Source organism: Stomoxys calcitrans, chromosome 3 (assembly GCF_963082655.1).
Source record: "Stomoxys calcitrans chromosome 3, idStoCalc2.1, whole genome shotgun sequence".
Taxonomy (NCBI): domain Eukaryota; kingdom Metazoa; phylum Arthropoda; class Insecta; order Diptera; family Muscidae; genus Stomoxys; species Stomoxys calcitrans.
Genome location: NC_081554.1, coordinates 65,536,108 through 65,560,817, shown reverse-complemented (window position 1 = coordinate 65,560,817; position 24,710 = coordinate 65,536,108). Strand labels below are relative to the sequence as shown.

The 24,710-nt window shown below is 41.4% G+C and overlaps 4 protein-coding genes across 6 annotated transcripts in view; 3 read left to right on the top strand and 1 right to left on the bottom strand.

The window, feature by feature from the left end:
* The window catches only part of LOC106081557 (large ribosomal subunit protein eL34), a 1,396-nt gene extending 883 nt beyond the window's left edge, over window positions 1-513 (top strand). Inside the window, exon 4 of the mRNA XM_013243581.2 lies at window positions 17-513. Within this exon, the coding sequence (XP_013099035.1) occupies window positions 17-281 (265 nt within the window). The 3' untranslated portion in view covers window positions 282-513. The remainder of the gene's footprint in view (window positions 1-16) is intronic.
* A 4,342-nt stretch (window positions 514-4,855) lies between these two features.
* Window positions 4,856-5,659, top strand: LOC106081556 (uncharacterized). The gene has a single exon (XM_013243580.2). It carries the CDS (start codon window positions 5,077-5,079, stop codon window positions 5,620-5,622), a length of 546 nt encoding a protein of 181 aa, XP_013099034.2. The 5' UTR covers window positions 4,856-5,076; the 3' UTR covers window positions 5,623-5,659.
* A 3,052-nt stretch (window positions 5,660-8,711) lies between these two features.
* LOC131996045 (uncharacterized) lies at window positions 8,712-9,350 on the top strand. The gene has a single exon (XM_059365471.1). It carries the CDS (start codon window positions 8,712-8,714, stop codon window positions 9,348-9,350), a length of 639 nt encoding a protein of 212 aa, XP_059221454.1.
* A 714-nt stretch (window positions 9,351-10,064) lies between these two features.
* Window positions 10,065-24,483, bottom strand: LOC106081548 (uncharacterized). Of its 3 annotated transcripts, XM_013243571.2 has the most exons (8): window positions 24,369-24,455; window positions 22,217-22,376; window positions 21,810-21,944; window positions 21,595-21,733; window positions 16,899-17,094; window positions 16,378-16,599; window positions 10,453-10,710; window positions 10,065-10,322 (listed from the first exon to the last, which is right to left on the bottom strand). In XM_013243571.2, the coding sequence occupies exons 3-8, from the start codon at window positions 21,933-21,935 to the stop codon at window positions 10,211-10,213; spliced, it is 1,053 nt and encodes a 350-aa protein (XP_013099025.1). In that variant the 5' UTR covers window positions 21,936-21,944; window positions 22,217-22,376; window positions 24,369-24,455; the 3' UTR covers window positions 10,065-10,210. The 3 variants fall into 3 exon arrangements, with proteins under 3 accessions (XP_013099025.1, XP_059220958.1, XP_059220959.1); XM_059364975.1 differs by lacking the exon at window positions 22,217-22,376 and having other exon boundaries at window positions 24,369-24,483; XM_059364976.1 differs by lacking the exons at window positions 22,217-22,376; window positions 24,369-24,455 and adding an exon at window positions 23,891-23,910.
* Between the last annotated feature and the right edge of the window lie 227 nt (window positions 24,484-24,710).

Here is a 24,710-nt window from a genome sequence, read left to right as displayed (position 1 = left end):
GCGAACGTAGCCGTATGTCTAAGCGTCTAAAGACAGTTGCCCGTACCTATGGTGGTGTTCTCTGCCATGGTTGTTTGCGCGAACGCATCGTCCGTGCCTTCCTCATCGAAGAACAGAAGATTGTCAAGGCTTTGAAGAGTCAACACGAAAGTCTCGCCAAACCAGCCAAACCCGTCAAGGTTGTTGAAAAGAAACCAACAAAGGGCGCTGCCGCCAAGGCCACCGGCAAGTCGGCCGCCAAGAAGCCCGCCCAAAAAGCTACCGGCAAATCCAAGAAGTAAACTTGGATGGATCAACCATGTTGAGTAGTGTATTTTGAGTTGGATGAAAAATGATTTCTTATTTTTAAAGAAAGCTTTGATTTAAGTGACGCGTGTGTTTTGTATACAACAATAAAAACAAACAACATGAATAACAAAAGAAGAATCTTAAAAATCAATCAGCAAACAAAAAAAAAATGCAACGTGAGACACAGAAATAAGTTATTAAAATGCTTTAAATTTTATGAAAACATATCAAATACTTTTATTGTCCCAAAGGAAAACTGGATGAAGAAGTGAGATATGGAATGTGTGATTCAGTGTATCAGGGAGTGCAGTCTAATCCTCAAACTAGGATCATTTACTGCAAAAACTTCAAATTATAGTTGCCGGCCCTAAGGAAGGTATAGTGCGAAGGGATTTCTTCCCTAAAGAGATTAATTGGAGGTCATAAAAGCCAACTGCAAAAACTTCAATCAAATCCTTTCGGAATTGCGTCTTGCCAAGAAGTCAAATACGAAAATCGATACAATTGGAAGATGCTACAACAGATTGCAAACCTATCTGCATCTTATTTGGCAGCGATAGTAAAAATCATAACTCATAATGCCAAGTTTCTGCCAAATCGGAAGGAATTGCGACTGCAGGTGCCCAAGCAATCAAATTGAAACTTTGTTTTTGGGCTACTGTTGTTGTTGTCGACATAACCAAATACTTGCATGCGGGATAAGCGATCCTTGGCGAGCTCGCTTTTGGAAGCAAGGTCTTTCCGGTGTATAGGCTTGATCGCTGGGGGAATGCCTATTTAGACTATGGTTAGTTTCGGTAGTAGTTGCAATCCATCGACTTCATGTCAGAAAAATCTTTGGATATTGCACGGTTTGCAGCGACTATTTCCTCTCTTAGCTGAGGGAAGTGTATCTGCCAGCTATCGCCTTTCTTCGTCTATAAATTTTGCAGCGAATAATAATATCAGACTTGTCTATAGAGGATTTACATGGTCTAAAGCCGAATTGTTGGCATCGAGTTATCTCGTTGACTTTAGATTTTAATCTGCCACTCAGGATACTCGAAAGTTCTTTGTATGCGATGGCAAGGAGGCTTACTTCTCTGTTAGGTTAGGTTGAAAAGAGATTGCGGAGTTTAATTCGCCCAGTGGTACTATGGACATTTACCTAAGCCAGTTGGTTTTGTTGTTGTAGCCACATTTTCAAGGATGCCACGAGGTGGCGATCCTTTCAATTTCCTGTATGTGAGCAAGCTCGTTTCGTGGCCATTGATTATTTAAAGGCGCCAATAACTCGTCTTAACATATCGAGCATCATAGGCTTCTGTATTTGTGTAAGAGCCGGTGCTGCCCGGTCTCTCAATGAGACTCTCCGCTCGATACCGCTGATTGTTCGTGAATGCCATTCCACTATCCGCAACCTGTAGATGCGCCCGGTAGCTTGAGCTAAGCATCTCTTGACAGCAATGAACACCACACAAATCGGCGGCTGCCAATCCCATGGCAGCCGGTTGTATGTACCGGATTGACCCGATGAATTCCTTCATCGGCAAGGGCTGCCGCCTCAGTGTACCACACACTGCTACTACAACAACAACAACAACACAAATCGGTCCTCAAAGTTCCAGCCTGTATGGTGCTCACAGCTATTCCGTGCCGGACCTAAGCCTGTAATCGGCATGTTGTGCACTGTAAATATTAAAAAGTGACCACGAAAGAGAAAAACTGCTTCTACTCCTTTGGGGCCACCGTAGCATGTCCGCCTATGACGCTGAATGCCTGGTTTCGAATCCCTTCTGGAATTTCAGAAAAATTTTCAGCGGTGGTTATCCTTTCCTAAAGCTGGTGATATTTGTGAGGTACTTTGCCATGCAAAAAACTTCTCCCCAAATAGATGTCGCTCTGCGGCACGCCGTTCAGACTCGGCTATAAAAGGTCCATTATCGTTGAGTTTAAATTAAATCGAACAGCACTCATTGATATGTGAGAAGTTTGCCCCAGTTCCTTAATGGAATGTTCATGAGCAAATTTGCATTTACTCCTTTGTAGTGGTCATAGACTGGGTCAACGTTCGTCCATACATATTGCGCAGACGAGCTGATGTGTTCGGTTCATCACCATGACACCTCCAGTCTAGTTGCCTTGTCAGCAAGTTCGTTCCGGTCCATAGCACCGATCGCCGCGGCAACGTTATTGTTGTCGTTGTTGTTGTTGTAGCAGTGTGTTAAACACTGAGACGACAGCCCTTGCCGATGAAGAACTCCATCGGGTCAATCCGGTGCGTACAACCGGCTGCCATGGGATTGGTTGTTGTCGTTATAGCCACATTTTCATGTGGAGGTGGTGATCCTCGTCATGCTCCTGTAGGTGAGCAAGCTCGTTCCTCTCCAAAGGTACGATCGCCGCGAGAACAGGTGCCAATAACTCGCCTTGTCATATCGAGTATCATAGGCACTCAGTATTTCCGCACAAGCCAGTGCTGCCCGGCCTCTCACTGAGACTCTCCGCTCGATACAGTTGTTTGTCCGCGACTGCCGTTGGAGCTATTCCGTATGGAACATTCCATTGTTCACAACCTGTACACGCGCCCGATACATCTAAGCTTTAAGCTTCTCGTGACAGCAATGAATACCAAACAAATTGGAGCTCGCAAGTTCCAGCCTGTATAGTGCTCACAGCTAACCCGTGCCGGGTTGTTTTTGTTGTAGCAGTTTGTTGTGTTCTATGTTTCGTCTGTTTGATTCTGTTGAGTGTCAAGACCCAAGAACTCTGCCACTAAGATGGGCTGCGTCCACAGGAATCTTGGTCTGAGTTGAGTGAATCTGGCTGGGCAGTTAAACTGGCGAAAAAATTTTCTGCGATGGTTTTTCCCTCCTTGTGCTGGCAACATTTGTGATGTACTATGCCATGTTAAAATTCTCTCCAAAGAGGTGTCGCACTGCGGCACGCCATTCGGACTCGGCTATAAAAAGGAGGCCCCTTATCATTGAGCTTAAAACTTGAATCGGACTGCACTCATTGATAGGTGAGAAGTTTGCCCCTGTTCCTTAGTGGAATATTTATGGGTAAAATTTGCATATTAATGTTTAAATGTATAAAAATTTCAGTGGAAAATTTTTGGTAATTCCGTGCTACTTACAAAATCGTTAATTGTTTACAATACCTCTCCCCTAAGTTGATTCATGGCTGGTATCATGTCCCCATCAAAGTACCGATGTCTGTTCGCCGCGAAAGCCGGGTAATGACATAGGAAATGCTCCAACGTCTCATCATTTTCCCCGCATGTCCTACACATGCTATCACTTGAAGACACCGATTTTGCATAAATGAGCTCGTAGTCCTATGTGTCCCGTTATGATACCAATAGCTATACTGACCTCCTTCTTACTTCCTTTCAGTAATAGCCTCGTCTTCTCACGATCTGGATCGCCCCATAGGATTTTCGCCGTCCTACCGACTGTTTCTCTGTTCCACAGTCGCCCACGCCCTTAAATCGAATTGCGTCTACCCGAAAGGCTTCGGGTTAACCAAGTTTATCGACGGCAGTTTTCTGGCCTTCACCGCCAAATCGTCTGCCCTTTCATTTCCCCTTACTCAGTTAGGGCCCGGCACCCAAACGATGCGGATTTTACCATACTCGGAGAAGGCGTTGATCTGCTTCTTAAAATCCAAGACTGCGTGACCTGGTTGTTATTGCCCTTATGGCCATTTTACTGTCCGTAAAGATGTTCATACTCGACGTGCTCGCGTTACCATCACACCACTTCACGCATTCCGTAATCGCCCGGATTTCCGCCAGCAGGACCGTATTATGGTCAGGAAGTCTAAAACAGATCTCAGTTCCTGGGTTCTCAATGTAGACCCCCAGGTCCACTCTGTCCTCTAGCCTTGATCCATCCGTGCTTAAGAAAAATTTTTAGAAAGATATCAATTAAATGTTGTCTTTAACAATTTTCTGTGATTTTATTGTTGACCTTTGGAATTTTATAACTTGGTCTTCTTGGTTTGGCTCGAGGTCATCGAACAATTCACAAAAACAGGTGTTGGTGTTTTATACAATTGTTTTATTTGTAATTTTTACCAATATTTCGACCACCGCCGGTGATTTTCATCAGGGTTTTGTTTTCAAAATTTAACACCCTGATGAAGATCACCGGCGGTGATCGAAATATTGGTAAAAATTACAAATATTGGGTTGCCCAAAAAGTAATTGCGGATTTTTCATATAGTCGGCGTTGACAAATTTTTTCACAGCTTGTGACTCTGTAATTGCATTCTTTCTTCTGTCAGTTATCAGCTGTTACTTTTAGCTTGCTTTAGAATAAAAGTGTAAAAAACGTATATTTGATTAAAGTTCATTCTAAGTTTTATTAAAAATGCATTTACTTTCTTTTAAAAAATCCGCAATTACTTTTTGGGCAACCCAAGGTAACAGCTGATAACTGACAGAAGAAAGAATGCAATTACAGAGTCACAAGCTGTGAAAAAACTTGTCAACGCCGACTTTATGAAAAATCCGCAATTACTTTTTGGGCAACCCAATAGATAGAATTTTTGACACTCCATATTTTTGAATTTTTTTTAAAATTTTTTACTGGAAAAATCGGTCGGTAGTGGTTATTGCTTTTTTAAGAGCCATCAAAAACAAAAACCTGTTTATAACATTCTATACTAATTTCTTACAATAGATGATGAAATAAATAAACCACGTCATTTTTCATTGCACGAGCCCCAAGTTGTACATCGACTGTGAACAGTTGAGAAACAAAAGTGAGTCTGAAAACTTGTTGGGTGTTGGGACATACAAAAATGGATGAAAAAGAAAGTGAACTAAGTCAAACACGGGAAATCGAAATATTAATGGTTGGCTTGGACAATGCTGGAAAAACCGAATTGCTCTACACGCTTAAGAATGGTCATGTGGTTGCCACCATACCCACGATAGGCTACAATGTTGAAACCATCGAACATAAGGATGTCAAATATACAATTTATGATATTGGTGGTTTAAGAAGCGTTCGAGTTTTAAGAAACTTTTATGTCGAGAATAAACAAGCTGTCATCTATGTCGTCGATGTGTCTGCTGGTGAACGCTTTGAGGAAGCTAAGAAAGATTTGCATGATCTTGTGGAGAAGAATAGTAGCCATCTCAGCAATGCGGTTTTGTTAATTTTAGCAAATAAAATTGACTTGGTACCACAATTTGATGTTCATAGTCTGGCTGAACGTTTGGGATTGAATGCCTTGAGCCAAAAATGGCAAATTCATGCGAGTTCTGCTGTAAAGGATGGCGAAAAACTTTTTGAAATATTTGATATTTTAAATAAAATGATTGAAGATAATAATAATAAATAATGAGCTGGAAGTGTGCTACGTAGATTATGTAATATTACCCTATATGTTTTTCTCCAACAAGTTAGCCGAAAAGTATCAGACCACAACAATGCTGGCCTTCGTATATCCGACTGATTATTTCTGGTTCGGTTAAATAAGTCTCCAGCATTTCAAACTTCTAGGCCGATTCGTACATATTGGAGAATTATTTACTTTTCCGAACTGAAAAATATTTGGCTGCATTTTGCCATATACGCTGATACGTTCTGGCCTGGACATACATATATTTTTTTTGTAGGTGTAGTTTACCTACCGAATGGCAATTTCGATTCTTTCGAACATGAAATATCCGGCTGCGTTTTGCCATATACGCTGATACGTTCTGGCCTGGACATACATATATTTCTTTTGTAGGTGTAGTTTACCTACCGAATGGCAATTTCGATTCCTTCGAACATGAAATATCCGGCCTTCTTGTTCGATACAGGAATATTTTTATAATGGGCGATTTCAGGAGAAATATTTTAAATCCCTCCATCGCTGCTACCATAAGGCAGTCCTGCAACAGAATGGGAGTGTCTGTTTCCCACCACCCATTCTGTTGCAGGACTGCCTTATGGTAGCTACACCTACAAAAAAAATATATGTATGTCCAGGCCAGAACGTATCAGCGTATATGGCAAAATGCAGCCAAATATTTTTCAGTTCTGGAAAGTAAATTATTCTCCAATATGTGCGAATCGGTCTGGAAGTTTGAAATGCTAGAATGGGAGTGTCTGTTTCCCATAACAGCTACCCGACTCATTTTGATGTTTTCCATCAATCTACCTCGTTGACTGATCACTTTTTGCTTGTCACAACCACAATATTTGTGCCGTACCGGCCAAGTTATTGGGTTGCCTAAAAAGTAATTGCGGATTTTTTAAAAGAAAGTAAATGCATTTTTAATAAAACTTAGAATGAACTTTAATCAAATATACTTTTTTACACTTTTTTTCTAAAGCAAGCTAAAAGTAGCAGCTGATAACTGACAGAAGAAAGAATGCAATTACAGAGTCACAAGCTGTGAAAAAATTTGTCAACGCCGACTATATGAAAAATCCGCAATTACTTTTTGGGCAACCCAATATTTGTCCTAATATATCAAAGCATGCCATTGTATATATCTCTCCCAACATCTTCGTGGGGAAAATGATGAATTTGATGAGTTTTTTGATTACAACAGATTCAGTGAACCAGAGTTGCTTGAAAAGTTGGCTTCAGCTGGGCTTGAACGAATGTTTTCCACTACTGATGGTAAAGATCAACTTGAGTTATTAGAGTCTGGCTTAGATAGGATTCATTCCGTTTTTAAGAAGAAATGTTTGTGAAACAATACTATTCGGAAATTCGGATCAAGTGTCCTGAGATCAGATTTCAGCAGTCAATGGCAGATTTGGCATATAAAGGTTTTCTTCGAGATAGAAGCTATGATAACTGGAGAACTTACTGCAAATTGAGGAACCGCGCTAAGAGAGTTAAAATAAGGTTTAAGAAGAATGTGCATTGTGCTCTGTTTGATAGTTGTAGTACTTCTAAGGGTTTGTGGAAAGTCATTAGAAATAATGGACTTCTCAAGACCAGTGCCTCAGTTATTACTGGCAACTCTCCCATGGTACTCAATGAGATGAACCGTTCACTTGTAGACAACCAATCTGATGTACGAGATGATGTGTCGGAATTTCTGCGTTTGGCTGCTAATGACGGGGTTTCCTTTAGCAGCATTAATTGGAATTAATTGTTTGAAGCTTTTATGTCAGTTAAATCTAATGTCGCCGGGTGTGACGGGTTCCCGATGAAGATTTTTTTAAGATAACTTTCCCATTTTTTACCGATTTTCTTCTTTTTATACCCTCCACCAAAGGATGGGGGGTATACTAATTTCGTCATTCTGTTTGTAACTACTCGAAATATTCGTCTGAGACCCCATAAAGTATATATATCCTTGATCGTCGCGACATTTTATGTCGATCTAGCCATGTCCGTCCGTCCGTCTGTCTGTCGAATTTCAAGCTAGCCGCTTGAAATTTTGCACAAATTCTTCTTATTAGTGTAGGTCGGTTGGTATTGTAAATGGGCCATATCGGTCCATGTTTTGATATAGCTGCCATATAAACCGATCTTGGGTCTTGACTTCTTGAGCCTCTAGAGTGCGCAATTCTTATCCGATTGGAATGAAATTTTGCACGACGTGTTTTGTTATGATATCCAACAAATATGCCAAGCATGGTTCAAATCGGTCCATAACCTGATATAGCTGTCATATAAACCGATCTTGGGTCTTGAGTTCTTGAGCCTCTAGAGGGCACAATTCTTATCCGATTTGAATGAATTTTTGCACGAGGTATTTCGTTATGATATCCAACTACTGTGCCAAGTATGGTTCAAATCGGTTCATAGCCTGATATAGCTGCCATATAAACAGATCTGGGAATTTGACTTCTTGAGCTTCTAGAGGGCGCAATTCCTATCCGATTTGGCTGAAATTTTGCATGACGTATTTTTTTCTTACTTTCAACAACTGTGTCAAATAAGGTTCAAATCGATTCATAACCTGATATAGCTGCCACATAAACCGATCTGGCATCTTGACTTCTCAAATAAGGTTCAAATCGATTCATAACCTGATATAGCTGCCACATAAACCGATCTGGGATCTTGACTTCTTGAGCCTTTAGATGTCGCAATTCTTATCCGATATGCCTGAAATTTTGTACGACGGATCCTCTCATGACCATCAGATTATGGTCTGAATCGGTCTATAGCCCGATACAGTTCCCATATAAATCGTTCTCTCTATTTTACTTCTTGTGCTCCCAATGGGCGCAATTCTTATTCGAATTGGCTGAAATTATACACAGGTCTCCAACATATAATTTAATTGTGGTCCGAACCGGACCATATCTTGATATCGCTCTAATAGCAGAGCAAATCTTTTCTTATATCCTTTTTTGCCTAAGAAGAGATGCCGGGAAAAGAACTCGACAAATGCGATCCATGGTGGAGGGTATATAAGATTCGGCCCGGCCGAACTTAGCACGCTTTTACTTGTTTTGGTTAATAACATAACCATGACCCCCACATTTCCAAACAGCTGGAAGATAGCTCGATTTAACCCCATAAGGAAAAAGAACAACACTGGTAATGTATCGGAATATAGACCTATAGCGTTACTGCCGGTGCTTTCGAAGGTAGTGGAACATGTTTTGAAGAAACAGCTTGTGACCTACATTGACCGCAGTTCGTTTTTATATGACTGCCAACGCGAATTCAGGAAGGTTAGAGGGACGTCCATGTTGCTTTTAGGTCTTACCGACCGAATTCGCAATTGTGTGACAGGTCACATTATCTGTATTTTGCTCTCCTTGGATCTAAAGAAGGCCGTCGATCGGGTGGATTACTTCGTCCTGATTAAAAAACTGCCCACAGTTTACGGTCTTGGTAAAAGCGTTTGTAAACTTTTGTTTTCCTATTTGGCTGTTAGAAAGCAATTTGTTCAGATAGGTGATATAACTTCATCTACACTGCTGGTTAAAAGCGGAGTACATCAGGGTCTCCTTCTATTTATATTGCTGTTGAATGACTTCTTTAAGTTCATAGAGAATTGTACCCCATATGCATATGCGGACGATGTTGAGATAGTGTTTGTAGGTAATCGTCGCTCTTTGAACGTTCTTCAATCGAAGTTTGATTTGGCCTTGGCTTCATAGACGTCTGCGAATCGTCTTTCTGTGAATGCGGCAAAGACTAAGGCTCTTATCTTCGGAATGAATGATACACCAGGCGTGAGGCTGGTATATAATGGATATGAAAGAGGATTTGTCCATAATATTCAGTGCTTGGGTATAATTATGGATGATAAATTGTCATTCGATTTGCACATTATTGATGAAGTTGTCGCCAAGATAACTCTTGGCTTGCGCCAGCTTTATAGCACTGACTTGGTACTACCTCGACATATTAAGGAACGACTGGTTCATGCTGTTATAACGCCACATCTCTTGTACTGTCTTGAGGTTTAATCTGGCACCACTTCAAGTAACATGTTGAAGGTTAAACTTGCTTTAAATAGAGTAGTCCGCCACATTTTTTCTTGCAGGTTATTCGATCTTATTTCCCCGTTTGTTAAAAGTTTTCTTGGTTGTTCCTTCAATGATTTTGTTAAATGTAGAAATCTGATTATGTTCTACAAAATCTTTAAATCCCTTGATCCCATAATTCTGGTAAATATGTTCTCATTTTCTCACTCTACTCGAGTTAATCAAATACTCATGCCAAGAGTTCTACCCCATATGGATGGGATATTTTCTATAAGAGTAGCACGTCAATTTAATTTACTTCCTAACTCCTTGCGTGTTTTCAACTATTATTGAAAAAAAACTGCTTCGACACTTTGATGAGATACAATAGGATGACTTCTCTTTTTCCTTTTTTGTCGTGTTTTCTTTTCTTTTTGGTTCTGATTATCGTTATTTTCATAAAAAAAATAAATAAATAAAAAAAAATTAAATGTAAATTAAAAGAATCCCATATTCTTTCGGCAAGATAGATTGTGATAAGGTTCTTCTCTTCATGTGCAGGCAGTTTCCTCACTGCTCTCAGAGTCATCCAAAAATATACCTTGCTTGGCAACCTCTCCAATAGGTGGAACAAGAACTCTTTCGGTATTGGGTTTAGGGTTTCTAAAAAGAAAACGAAGTGATAATAAAAAAGTTGGATGGGTTTCTGTTAAATATCGAGAGTTTTCGGGTTTACTCTAGGTTATATATGTCCAGAGGTCAAATCTTGGCCATCACAAAACAAACAACTTACTTGGGCCTTTTGTTTGGCGAATGATCGTTGTCGGCAAGCTCCAACAAGTATTTGGGAACTTTAACAACTTTATTATTCAAATCTAGTATGCCGTAGATAGATTTCGGCCTAGTCATCATAGTTAAGTATTGCAATTCAAATGGCGACGGTTCTGGCTTATACAAAATCTCATAATAATATTTTTCAGGTTCCAACTTAAATGTGTTAACATCGTTTCTTTGAATAATAACGGTAATTTTATGATGGACTTTATAATTGCTAAAAACAAAAGGAAGAAAAGTTTAGAAAAAAAAACAAGTAAAAAGGCGTTAACTTCGGCCGGGCCGAACTTTGGATAAACCACATTTCGTCATAGTCCGGTTAAAAATGCATAATTTATGCCCCCATAGCAGCTATATCGAAATAGGGTCCGATTTGGACCAAATTTGGCAAGGGCATTGAGTGGTCTAATAAGTACAAATCATTATTCAATTTTATCGGTCTATATTTGGATATAGTTTTTTGGTAGCTATATCCAAATATAGACCGATCTGAACTATATGCGACACGGATGTCAAAGATCCTAACATAAGTCACAGTGTCAAATTTCAGCGAAATCGGATTATAAATGCACTTTTTATAGGGCCAAGGCTTTAAATCATGAGATTGGCCTATATGGCAGCTATACCCAAATCTGTACCGATCTGGGCCATATTGCAGAGAGATGTCGAGAGGTCTAGCACAACTCACTGTCTTATATTTCGGCGACATCGGACAATAAATACGCCTTTTATGGACCTAAAACCTTAAATCGAGGGATCGTTCTATATGGCAGCTATACCCAAATCTGGACCGACCTAGGCCATATTGTAGAAAAATGTCTAGAGGCCTAGCACGACTCATTGTCCCAAATTTCGGCGACATCGGACAATAAATGCATCTTTTATGGGCTCAAGACCTTAAATTGAGAGATCGGTCTATATGACAGCTATATCCAAATCTGGACCGACCTAGGCCATATTGTAGAAAAATGTCGAGAGGCCTAGCACGATCCATTGTCCCAAATTTCGGCGACATCGGACAATAAATGCGCCTTTTATGGCCCCAAAACCTTAAATCGAGGGATCGGTCTATATGGCAGCTATATCTAAATCTGGACCGATCTAGGCCAAATTCCAGAAAGATGTCGAGGGGCCTAACACAACTCATTGTCCCAAATTTCGGCGACATCGGACGATAAATGCCCCTTTTACGGGCCCAAGACCTTAAATCGAGAGATCGGTCTATATGACAGCTACATCCAAATCTGGACAGATCTGGACCAAATTGAAAAAGGATGTCGAAAGCTTTAATACAATCCACTGTCCTTAATTTCGGCGATACCGGACAATAAATGCGCCTTTATGGATCCAAAACCTTAATTCGAGAGATCGGTCTATATGACAGCTATATCCAAATTTAGACCAATCTGGGCCAAATTGAAGAAGGATATTGAAGGGCCTTATACAACTCGCTCAAATTTCAGCAAATATCGGATAATAAATATGGTTTTAATGGACCTTGGACCCTAAAACGGCGGATCGGTCTATATCAACATATGGTCCGATATAGCCCATCTTCGAACTTAACCTGCTTACGGAAAAAAAGAATCTATGCAAAGTTTCAGCTTAATATCTCAGTTTTTAAAGACTGAAGCGTGATTTTAACAGACAGACGGACGGACAAGGCTAGATGGATATTTCGATGTGTTGCAAACGGAATGACAAAATGATTATACCCCCATCTTTTGGTGGTGGGTATTAAAACATAAGAAGTGCTTCAATTGACGACATTTGGTACATTCTTTACAGATTGAGCTACATAACATAACTAAGTGCTACATTTTCCAATATTTTCTATATTCTCTTACATTTCATACACAGATGTTGAAAAACATCTTTTTAGGAAAAACGAACATTTGGGTACTAAAGCTTTACACCTTCCACCATAAACCAAACAGATAGGACTATGAATTTTTGTCACATAAGGGAAACTACAAGGAATCACCGTGCCGACACGGTATAGCTGTGAGCACCATACAGGCCGGACCTTTGAGTTCCGATCTGTGTGGTGTTCATTGTTATCACGAGAAGCTCAGCTGCTAGCTACCGGTCACGTCCACAGGTTGCGGATAGTGGAATGGTCCATACGGAGTAGCTGCATTTGCAGTCGTGGACAATCAAAGGTATCGAGTGGAGAGTCTCAGTGAGAGGCCGGGGGGCATCGGCTCCTGCATAAATACTGAGTGTCTATGATGCTCGATATGACAAGGCGAGTTTTTGGCGCCTTTAAATAACCAATGGCCAACATGTTCCAGCGGTGATTGGTCCTTTTGACCGGAACGAGCTTGCTCTCCTATAAGAGCCAGACGAGGATCGTCACCTCCACATATAGACATGTGGCTACAACAACAACAACAACCGGAAAAACCCGAGACATCATTAATGCAACAGCCGCTCGCTTTATATCAGCAGGTCGAAAACCCCAAGTGCGGCCCAATTTCCAGGCGCAGACGAGCGTGGTAGGATTCGTTGGGATTCGAGCGGAATCTGGACAAAAACAGGGTAGTCAACTAACATTAGCGAATTTGTGCCTAGAACACTTGGTGCAATGTAATTTAGGCACCGGTTTAAGCAAGCTGTGGTCTACTGTTAAGTCACTCTCGAACCCCGGTAGACGGAATGACAGAACCTCAGTCATATTTGGCGACGTAACCGTGACGGATCCGAAAAGATATGTCAGTCTGTTCAACCGTCAATTTGTTGTGCATCCCAAGAGTTATAGGGCAAGGAGCCGATGGACAGCCATCACAATTTGCTGTGGGCGAAGTTACGAATGTCAACCGTGGCGCCAAATCATCCAAGGCGTTGGGCCCCGACGGAATCTCTAAACTGATGCTGAAGAATTTGGATTTACCTGGAGTTGAGTAACTTACTGCTGTCTTCAACCTGTCTTTGAAAACTCTTATAGTTCCCGATGTACGGAGGCCACCGTAGCGCAGAGGTTAGCATGTCTGCCTCTGACGCTGAACGCCTGGGTTCGAATCCTGGCAGGAACATTAGAAAATTTTTCAGCGGTGGTTATCCCCTCTTAATGCTGGCGACATTTGTGAGTTACTTTGCCCTGTAAAAACTTCTCTTTAAAGAGGTGTCTCTCTGCGCCACGCCGTTCGGACTCGGCTATAAAAAGGAGGTCCCTTATTATTGAGCTTAGAATTGAATCGGACAGCACTCATTGATTTGTGAGAAGTTTGCCCCAGTTCCTTAATGAAATGTTCATGGGCAAATTTGCTGTATTTGAATTCTGTAAAATGGACGTGATCCCGCTACTGAAGCCTGGAAAGGACCCGACATGGGGGGAGTCGTACAGACCGGTCTCCCTTCTCTCACCAGTAGCAAAGACGCTTGAGGCTCTCCCGAGCCTCGTAGGAGAATTTCCATTCTCCAAGCAACAACATGGATTCCGAAGTCTGCATAGCACAAAGACTGTGTTGCATGCCATTACCGCACACATTTGCCGTGGCTTCAATCAGCCCAGGCCATGTGATAATACAGTCCTCATAGCACTGGAACTATCGAAGGCATTCGACACGGTCAGCCATGCCAAACTATTTGAGGACATCACCAACACGTCCCTCCAGCCAGGCCTGAAACGCTGGATTGCGAATTATCTGTGTGGTCGCTAATCATTTGTGGAATTTAGGGCTAAGAAGTTGAAGCACCGTAGAGTGAAACAGGGAGTTCCCCAAGGCGGGGTGATATCTCCGGCACTGTTTAACCTCTACATATCCTCTATATCACCGCCTCTAGAAGGCATAGAGATTGTAGGTTAGGTTGAAAAGAGTGTGCAGATATTAATCCGCCCCATGCCACTATGGACATACACCCAAGCTAGTAATCGGCTTGTTGTGCGCTCTAAATATAAAAAAGTAACAAAAAGAAAATCTAAGTTTGGAATTCCGTGCTACTTATAAAATCCTTAATTATTTTCCATGCCACTCCTCTAAATTGGTTTGTGTCTGGTATAGTGTCCCCACCTAAGTTCTGGTATTTGATATGACAAAGGAAAAGCTCCAAAGCCTCAACGATGCGGATTTTGCCATCCTCAGAGAAGGCGTTCATCTCCTTCTTGCACTGCCAGACTGTTCGTGACTTCACCCTCCTGGTTGTTATTGTCCTTATGGCCATCTTACAGTCCGTAAAGTTGTTCACACTCGATGTCCTCGCGTTAGCCCCACAACACCTCACGCATTCCGTGATCGGCAGGCAGTCTAAATCAGATTTCAGTCCCTGGGTTTTCAATGTAAACCCCCAGGTCCACTCTGTCCTCTAGCTTTAATCTATCCTTGTAACATGATCTTCCAGATGGCAATACAAGGGTTCCGTTGATCCAAGACTGTGCCGCCAGCAGCAGTGCCTCGCACTCGACCTCAAGGTTCATCTCAGGTATCCGATCGGAAACCCTTCCTTCCTTCCTTCCAGGTTTCCTATCGTTGCCTCGATTACACCGTGATGGTCTGAGCTGCTCCCATCTTCAATCCATTCTCCCATCGTCTTAAGTCTCATAGCCGCAGTGGATGCTTCACACTTAATTTGTATGTCACGGGTCGGATATCTAGAATAGTCTCCAGCGCCCTAGTGGGCGTCGTCCACATCGCTCCGCCTATACCAAGAAAACATCGTATCATATGCGGACGATTGTACGATCATGGCAACATGTCCCCACCTATTGTTGACATCTGCGATAGGTTGAACGTCTACCTCAACGAGCTTGCCTCATATTTCGCTGCAAGAAATCTGAAGAATGATCCCGACCATTAAGTGCCCCAAAATACTTGGCGTCACATTTGACAGCTCTTACACATTCTTCCCACATGCTACAATAATTTGCGCTAAAGTCAATAGTAGAAACAAGGTCCTCAAGTCACTTGCCGGCAGCACTTGGGGTGCAGACCACGTATGAAGCAATTGGACGGTCTCTGGTTAGTTATACAGCGCCAGTGTGGTCTCGTCAGCTCTGTGACACGCAGTGGAATAATATTCATATCTGTCAGAATGCCGCCCTCCGAACTGCGAGACGAAGTTCCTACCATCAAGAGACGAATATCCTACCAGTGCGAAGACATAACTGTTGGGTTGCCCAAAAAGTAATTGCGGAATTTTTAAAAGAAAGTAAATGCATTTCTAATAAAACTTGGAATGAACTTTAATCAAATATACTTTTTTTACACTTTTTTTTCTAAAACAAGCTAAAAGTAACAGCTGATAACTGACAGAAGAAAGAATGCAATTACAGAGTCAGAAGCTGTGAAAAAATTTGTCAACGCCGACTATATGAAAAATCCGCAATTACTTTTTGGGCAACCCAATACATGCTGTCTAAACCTTTTGGGCTGTTATCGCAGAGACCATCCAAATCATCCTCTTGTGGATAGATATCCACCGCCCAAAAGCCTTTAGGTAGATCTACATGGTCTAGCGCGTGAGGTTCAGCGCTACAAGAGAGAACCTCTAGATCAAGCGGGTCGAGACAACATTCATGCAGACACGGTAGCAGATGTGATGAATAGCTACCAGATGAATTTGGTCCTTGGAGAACGACCGCCTCCCATTGCACCTGAAGAAATTTACCTCCCCCAGCAAACCAGAGTAGTTCTGGCTTAATTACGTTCCGGCAGATGCAACCGCCTCAACTTCTACAGAGCAAGGATTGATGTCGACATGCAAGATGTATATCCCGATTGTGACCAGGGACCACACGTCACCTGTTTAACTGCCCAGCCAGACCCAGATCCCTTTGGACGCACCCCATTCTAGTCGCAGAGTTCCTGGATCTGGACACTCAACAGAATCAAGCAGACGAAAGATAGAACACAACAAACTGCTACAACGAATCGTTTACACTTACTTTCGAGTTTCAGCAATTCTCCGCGGAGTTGGATACAAAACGATTTTTGCATCATCAACACTTTTCGATACAAAATTTAGATCACTCATTGCATATTCAAATATTGATCTAAATTGTTGGGAAAATGTCACATGTTTTTGGAATCTCTTTACCAGTTTATCAATGCAATATTCATAGCCGACAATAGGCAGATACAAATTAATACCATAGTCAGGGTTGTATCTGCAAAAAATGAGGAAAATCTCTTATATGGCGTAGTTAAAGAAAATCTCTTCACTTGAATTGCTTTTTTTGTGAATGGTTCATTAATTTGTGATCAACAGCCCGGAGGACTAACACCAGCTTAGTTCAGTCAATGAGCATTATAGCGAATGTTACTCATGGGGTTTGCTTCGAATGTTACTCATAGGGTTTGCGAAAGATCTTCCATGTTAAAATGTCGTTTTTTTAAAAATTGCTCTATGCTGGATTTCTACAAATTGATCAACCATTTATTCTAATGCTTAGCTTCCAGTACTTACTCAAGAATTTGTCGGATTTTATCTAAAACATTGTGAACATGGTCCCGTTTGTCTTCTTCATGATTTTCGTTAGTTCTGGTCAAGTTCATATATAAATATTGCTGAGAATTGTTGATCCATGAGAGAAAAGTTTCGTTTAAAACGACCGTACGAATATCCATAAGGTTTCCGGCATAGATGTAGTTTAAACTGTTTTCTTGAAAATTCAATAGCATTAAGATATATTAAAAATTTTTAGAATGTAGAAAATACGTATTAAAAAAGTAAAGCTACATCAAATACCCTTAAGGAGCAACAGAAAGTTATCATGTTGATGCTCTATCGCCCAACGCCAACCTGGCTAGAGCTTACTGGAGAATTACATCGACTCACAAGTCATTCCTGTCATTTCAAGCAATACCGAGATTGAAATGTTGAACGTGTATATTTTATCATTGGCTTCATGCCTATAAACGGCATGGCGAACAATTAGCACCCTCCCTTCAGACCACAATCCCATGGCAGGCTTCATGCCTATAAACGGCAAGGCGAACAATTAGCACCCTCTCTTCAGACCACAATCCCATGGCAGCCGGTTGTACGTACCTGATTGACCCGTCCTACATCGGCAAGGGCTTTCGCGTCAGTGTACAACACACTGTTAACACAACAACAAGGGTCGACCAAATTAGTTATAGTCTCTGAACGCCGTTTTCATATCATTGAAAACAAGTAAAAGCGTGCTAAGTTCGGCCGGGCCGAATCTTATATACCCTCCACCATGGATCGCATTTGTCGAGTTCTTTTCCGGGCATCTCTTCTTTGGGAAAAAAGAATATAAGAAAAGATTTCCTCTGCTATTAGAGCGATATCAAGATATGGTCCGGTTTGGACCACAATTAAATTATATGTTGGAGGCCTGTGTAAAATGTCAGCCAATTCGAATAAGAATTGCGCCCTTTGGGGGCTCAAGAAGTAAAACAGAGAGATCGATTTATATAGACCGATTCAGACCATAATAAACACGTATGTTGATGGTCATGAGAGAATCCGTCGTACAAAATTTCAGGCATATCGGATAATAATTGCGACCTCTGGAGGCTCAAGAAGTCAAGATCCCAGATCGGTTTATATGACAGCTATATCAGGTTATGAACCGATTTGAACCATACTTGGCACAGTTGTTGGATATCATAACAAAACACGCCGTGCCAAAATTGATTCAAATCGGATAAGAATTGCGCCCTCTAGAGGCTCAAGAAGTCAAGACCCAAGATCGGTTTATATGACAGCTATATCAGGTTATAGACCGATTTGAACCATTCTTGGCATAGTTGTTGGATATCATGACAAAACACGTCGTGCGAAATTTCATTCCAATCGGATAAGAATTGCGCACTCTAGAGGCTCTAGAAATCAAGACCCAAGATCGGTTTATATGGCAGCTATATCAGGTTATGGACCGATTTGAACCATACTTAGCACAGTTTTTGGATATTATAACAAAACACGTTATGCAAAATTTCATTCCAATCGGACAAGAATTGCACACTCTAGAGGCTCAAGAAGTCAAGAACCAAGATCGGTTTATATGGCAGCTATATCAGGTTATGGACCGATTTGAACCATACTTGGCACAGTTGTTGGATATCATAACAAAACACGTAGTGCCAAAATTCATTCAAATCGGATAAGAATTGCGCCCTCTAGAGGCTCAAGAAGTCAAGACCCAAGATCGGTTTATATGACAGCTATATCAAAACATGGACCGATATGTCCCATTTACAATACCAACCGACCTACACTAATAAGAAGTATTTGTGCAAAATTTGAAGCGGCTAGCTTTACTCCTTCTGCTTTCGACAGACAGACGGACGGACGGAAGGACAGACGGACGGACATGGCTAGATCGACATAAAATTTCACGACGATCAAGAATATATATACTTTATGGGGTATCAGACGAATATTTCGAGTAGTTACAAAAAGAATGACGAAATTAGTATACCCCCCATCTTATGGTGGAGGGTATAAAAAAGCAAACGAGGTAGGCCACACACAAAACATTTGAAGATGAATACCACGAACTTCTCCTAAGCAAACCTAGAACTACTAACCACAATAGGGAGGCTGGAAGGCGAGTTAAGTAAAACTTTGGAAAGTGGTGTCAATAAACTGAGGTTAACCGTCAAATTGTTCTGTTGATTGTCCGCGACTGCAGTTGCTACTCCGTATGAAGCCTTCCACTTAAGGACCAACCGCCGCTGTGTCACGGCCGTGGCCAAAAATGGCAAAAGTCAACATATTCGGAATATAAATTTGTGAATGTAATTTGATGGAGAACATTCCAATTACTGTAAATGTGAATTTTCGCATGTGCAGGTGGTGATACTCGTCAAACTCCTGTAGGTGATGAAGCTCGTTCCGGTCGAAGGGTCCAATCGCAGCGGGAACATGGTGGTCATTGGTTACTTAAAGGCGGCAATAAGTTGCCTTGTCGTATCAAGGGTCATAGGCACTCAGTTTTTATACAACAGCTGGTTCTGCCCGGTCTCTCACTGAGGCTCTCCGCTCGATACCGCTGATTGTCCGCGACTGCCGTAGCAGCTTCTCCGTACGGAGAATTCCACTAACCACAACCTGTGGATCGTGAAAGCTATGAGCACCCCATAGATCGAACCCTAAAGTTCAAACCTGTGTGGTATTCACAGATATCCCGTGCCGGGGTTTGAATACATAGGGTTCAAATTCAATCATATTCTATTCTCATTGTTTAATGACGAAAATTGATGGGATTGGACAACTCCCACATAAAGTGGTACTGCGATTTGACTTCTCGAGTCACTAGAAGCCTCAGTTTTTGACCGATCAGGCTGAAATTTTCCGCGGATTGTTTTGTTATATATATACTTTCAGCAACCGTACGGTCTAAATCCGTCAATAGTCTGATATAGCTCCCATATAAACCTATCTCCCGATTTGATTTCTCGAGTGACTAGAAGCCTCAGTTTTTGGCCGATCAGGCTGTAATTTCGCACGCAGTGTTTGATTATGACTTTCAACAATCGCTCGGTCCAAATTCGTTCATAATATGATATAGCTCCCACCATCTCTCAATTTGACATCTGGAGCCCATAGACGAAGAAATATTTATACGATTTGGTTGAAATTTTGAACGCAGTGGGTTATTTTGACTTTCAAAATCCATGAAAGGTACTGTCCAAAAGGAAAATGGGAAATGAAAATATGACAAATAATTATTTTATGGTCCCGAGACCCAAAATCGAAAGATCGGTTTATATGGTAGCTATATCCAAATAGGGTCAAATTCCGATTTAGCCCAAAGGTGGGGAAAGGCCCAAAACAAGTCTTTGTGTCAAATTTGAGGGAAATCGAATCGAAAGAAAATTATCTGTTTTTGGTCTCGGGAAGTAAAATCTGAAGTTCGGTCTATATGGGACTTATTCCATATGCCACCTCTGGTCCACTTTTGGTCCTATTTCTTCTATATTAGTTGTTGTTGTTGTATAGTAGCAGTGTGTGGTTCACTGAGGCGGCAGCCCTTGCCGATGACGGAATTCACCGGGTCAATCCGGTACATACAACCGGCTGCCATGGGGTTGTCTTCTATATTAGTAACAAATATCTGTGCCAAGTTTCATTCACCTACGTTAACTCCTTCTATTCTTGGTTAATTTTACTTGAACTCACGTCACTTTGCAACGTCAGAAAGTTTGTCTAATGTTCTCGTCAGCAGTTGAACCCAAGCGTACATCATCGCAGGTCGCCATACATTCACCAGCGATCTGATCTATGAACCGAAATCAACTTGCTGCCTATGGAGAGCATGCCAAGGATCGGTACTCCCACATACAATGCAAGGATGTGACTAAAACAACATGGGCTACACCACCTAATATTCCACGAAATTTGGAAAAAAAAAATGGATCACTTCGTCTCTGTACTGTGCAAGGGAAACTTTAGGACCAACGGCTGATTCCATGTCTTATTTTGTTTTTCGTTTTTAACAAACAGCGCACCCTTCAGACCACAAACAAGTTAATTGTCTATATAGGGTACTAGTACTAAAATCCCTAAGGACAAGGATCATTGTTAGCTTTCACTAAACAGTTTCTCTCGGCATATCAACGAAGGGGCCAATAATAACAACGCCATATGCCACCTCTGAAAGCCACCGTAGCGTAGAGGTTAGCATGTCCGCCTATGACGCTGAACGCCTGGGTTCGAATCCTGGCGAGACCATTAGAAAAAACCTTCAGCGGTGGTTTTCCCATCCTAATGCTAGCAACATTTGTGAGGTACTATGCCATGTAAAACTTCTTTCCAAAGAGGTGTCACACTGCGGCACGCGGTTCGGACTCGGCTATAGAAAGGAGGCCCCTTATCATTGAGTTTAAACTTGGATCGGACTGCACTCATTGATATGTGAGAAGTTCGCCCCTGTTTCTTTGTGGAACGTTCATGGGCAAAATTTGCAATAAGCCACTTGGTTGTGTCGATAACATGATTCAAACAGTGCTAGTAGCTTCAGTAACCTAGAAAAAAGTCGACACAACAAACGTCTACGAGACTCGAGTCGACAAGTTTTTCTCTGATGTAGTCAGCCATTAAAAAGGCGAAGCTATCTTCAAGCCAGCTGTCAACAATTTTCTTTTGTGTTTTATACTTGCATATTTGAAGACTATACATAATATACCTTCCTTGGCAACAACCAAAAGGTTTCCCGACAGATCACTAGATTCGCATAATAATATTTTTATTATATGACGACGAGATATGACTATGTCTGTTTCGGTGTATGGTTCCACAATCATGAAGCTATCTTTGTGTAGGCCCTGAAAAAAAAACGAATAGTTATTTATTTGGAATCTTTTGCAAAAGCTCGAATTTTTTTCAAAGTCTAGTACTCACCTTATAACCTTTTAAATTGCAGTAAGCGGTAAAACGAAGTGCAATATTTTTTGTCGTTATAATTTTACACATTTTCTCCGGCAAGGGACTTTTATCTACATGCAATAGATTTGTTAAAATAATCATTTTTTTGGACTGCAATGAAATGAGAATAAAAAAACAAAACAATTAAAAAAGTAACAAGTGGGTTGTGGTTGTAGCAGTGTCTTATGCTCTGAGGTGGCAGCCCTTGCCGATGAAGGAGTCCATCGGGGTCAATTGCCATGGGATTGTTTGTGGGTATAGGCTCAAAGTGAGGTCGGCTTTAGTACTATAAATCATCAACAATCTTTTGCATTTGGTTATGCATAAACCAATTGATAGTCCTAACAGCATATGCCATGCGACATTGGTCCGTCGGTTCATACTTAGTATTGGCGTTTGAAGTTATCTAAAACTTATCATGTAAAATAACGCCCGTGAGGGGCGGGTTTCCTTCTCTCCACCTCTCGTCAGTAGCTGAGAGGCCTGGGCTTTTTGATTTTCATGATCCATGGATTCCTAAGTCTTTAATATCTCTCTATCAACCTATTTTTTTAAAAGAAAGTAAATGCATTTTTAATAAAAATTAGAATGAACTTTAATCAAATATAAGCAGCTGATAACTGACAGAAGAAAGAATGCAATTACAGAGTCACAAGCTGTGAAAAAATTTGTCAATGCCGACTATATGAAAAATCCGCAATTACTTTTTGGGCAACCCAATTCATGCCTATGTACTCACAGCCGGTTGTACGTACCGTATTTTCCCATGGAGTCCTTTATCGGCAAGGGCTGCCGCCTCAGTGTACAACGCCTGAAACGCTGGGTTCTTAAGGTTAAGAAGGCGAAGCAACGTAGAGAGAAACAGGGAGTACCCCAAGAGGGGGTGATATCTCCGGCACTTTTTAACCTCTACCTATCCTCCATTCCAACCCATCCAGACGGCATAGAGATCGTATTATAAGCGGACTATTGTACGATCATGGCATCAGGCCCCCACCCATTGTTGACATCTGCGATAGGTTGAACGTCTACCTCAACAAAGTTGCCCCATATTTTGCTACAAGAAATCTTCACTACAAATACGCGTGAGGTGAATACTGAGCTGACTGTGATGGTCGATGAAGAAATGATTCCGACCATCAAGAGTCCAAAAATATTTGGCGTCACATTTGACAGCTCTTACACATTCTCCCCACATGCCACAGCAATTTGCGATAAAGTCAAAAGTAGAAACAAGGTCCTAAAGCCACTTGCTAGCAGCAAGTGACAATCTCATGGCAGCCGATTGTACGTACCGGATTGATCCGATTGATTCCTTCATCGGCAAGGGCTGCCGCCTCATTGTAAACACACTGCTACAACAACAACTTGGGGTGCAGACAAAGAAACCTTGTTGACTATGTACAAAGCTACTGGCCGGTCAGTGGTAAGTTATGCAGCGCCAGTGAAGTCTTGTCAGCTTTGTGACACACAGTGGAATAATATTCAGCTCTGTCAGAATGCCGCCCTTCGAACTGCGACGGGCTGTCTCCTCAGTTCTCAAGTGAACCACCTCCATCAGGAGACAAAGATCCTACCAGTGCGAAGACATAACTACATGTTGTCTAAGCAATACCTTTTGGTATGTTATCGCAGAGACCATTCAAATCATAATCTTGTGGATAGATATGCACCGCCCACAAGCCTTAAGGTAGATCTACATGATCTACAGCGCGAGGTTCAGAGCTACAAGTTAGAACCTCTAGATCAAGCGGCATATCAAGCAGGTCTAGACAACATTCATGCAGACACAGCAGATGCGGTAAATAGCCACCGTCCTTGGAGAACGGCCGCCTCCAATTGCACCTGAAGAAATTAACGTCCTCCGGCAAACCAGAGTAGTTCTGGCTCAATTACGCTCCGGCAGATGCAGCCGCCTCAACTCCTACAGAGCAAGGATTGATGCTGACGTGCAGGATGTATGTCCCGATTGTAACCAGGGACCACACGACACACATCACCTGTTTAACTGCCCATTCAGACCCACTCTACTCAGACCCAGATCCCTGTGGACGCACCCCATCTTAGTCGCAGAGTTCCAGGGTCTTGACACTCAACAGAATCAAGCAGACGAAAGAAAGAACACAACAAACTGCTACAATAACAACAACGTCAACATGCCTATGCCAGCAAATTATATTTTCCTAATCGAAGATTTTCCCAAAGCCACAGCTTCAATCGGCGTTACATTATAAGGGACTGGAGATTTAGATGCATTGTATCTTTTGGACGCCCCAACATTTTTCAATTCAATTTAGATAATACCTGAGGATTGCATATAAATGAAAGCCTATGGTAGTTCTCTCACAAATTCAAACATCATTTGCTGTGTACCAGGTTAACGACTTTACTACCTTCATTATTACCCCGTCAGACATTCAGACAGGGCATTCTGACCATAAACAGCAACCAATGAAGCTTCAACGTTGAACGGAAATATTGTAAAATATTGGTTTTGTTGTTAGGATTTCGGCTCTTGGTATTGCGGTGTCTTACCTCATAGTCCAAAGGAAAGCCATCAAATATGATGTATTCATTTAAATCTTTTATTTTCATACTGTTTTTACACTAAATTATTTCAACTAAATGTTTGGCGCTATAAAATAAACAACAAAATCAGGCATAAAATTCCAATCGCATGATGGTGCAAATGGCAAAAAACGATAACAGCACAACAGTTAATTAATAAATGCTAGTTACTGGCTATCATTTATCTTTGGACTTCGAAGAAAATATAGAAAAAAATCAATTTGTTGATAACTTAATAATAATAATTATATAATAACTTTCAATTTCCTTCTTTCACTCAATATTAAACAAAAATACACTTTCAAATTC

Bases quoted from the DNA above. Each gene is read 5' to 3' on its own strand.
- LOC106081556 (XM_013243580.2), top strand. From the start codon at position 5,077: ATGGATGAAAAAGAAAGTGAACTAAGTCAAACACGGGAAATCGAAATA.
- LOC131996045 (XM_059365471.1), top strand. From the start codon at position 8,712: ATGACCCCCACATTTCCAAACAGCTGGAAGATAGCTCGATTTAACCCC.
- LOC106081548 (XM_059364975.1), bottom strand. From the start codon at position 24,428: ATGAAAATAAAAGATTTAAATGAATACATCATATTTGATGGCTTTCCT. The intron at 21,734-21,809 runs GTGAGTACTAGA...TTTTTTTTTCAG, and splicing joins GCAATTTAAAAGGTTATAAG to GGCCTACACAAAGATAGCTT. The intron at 10,323-10,452 runs GTAAGTTGTTTG...TTTTCTTTTTAG, and splicing joins TCGCCAAACAAAAGGCCCAA to AAACCCTAAACCCAATACCG.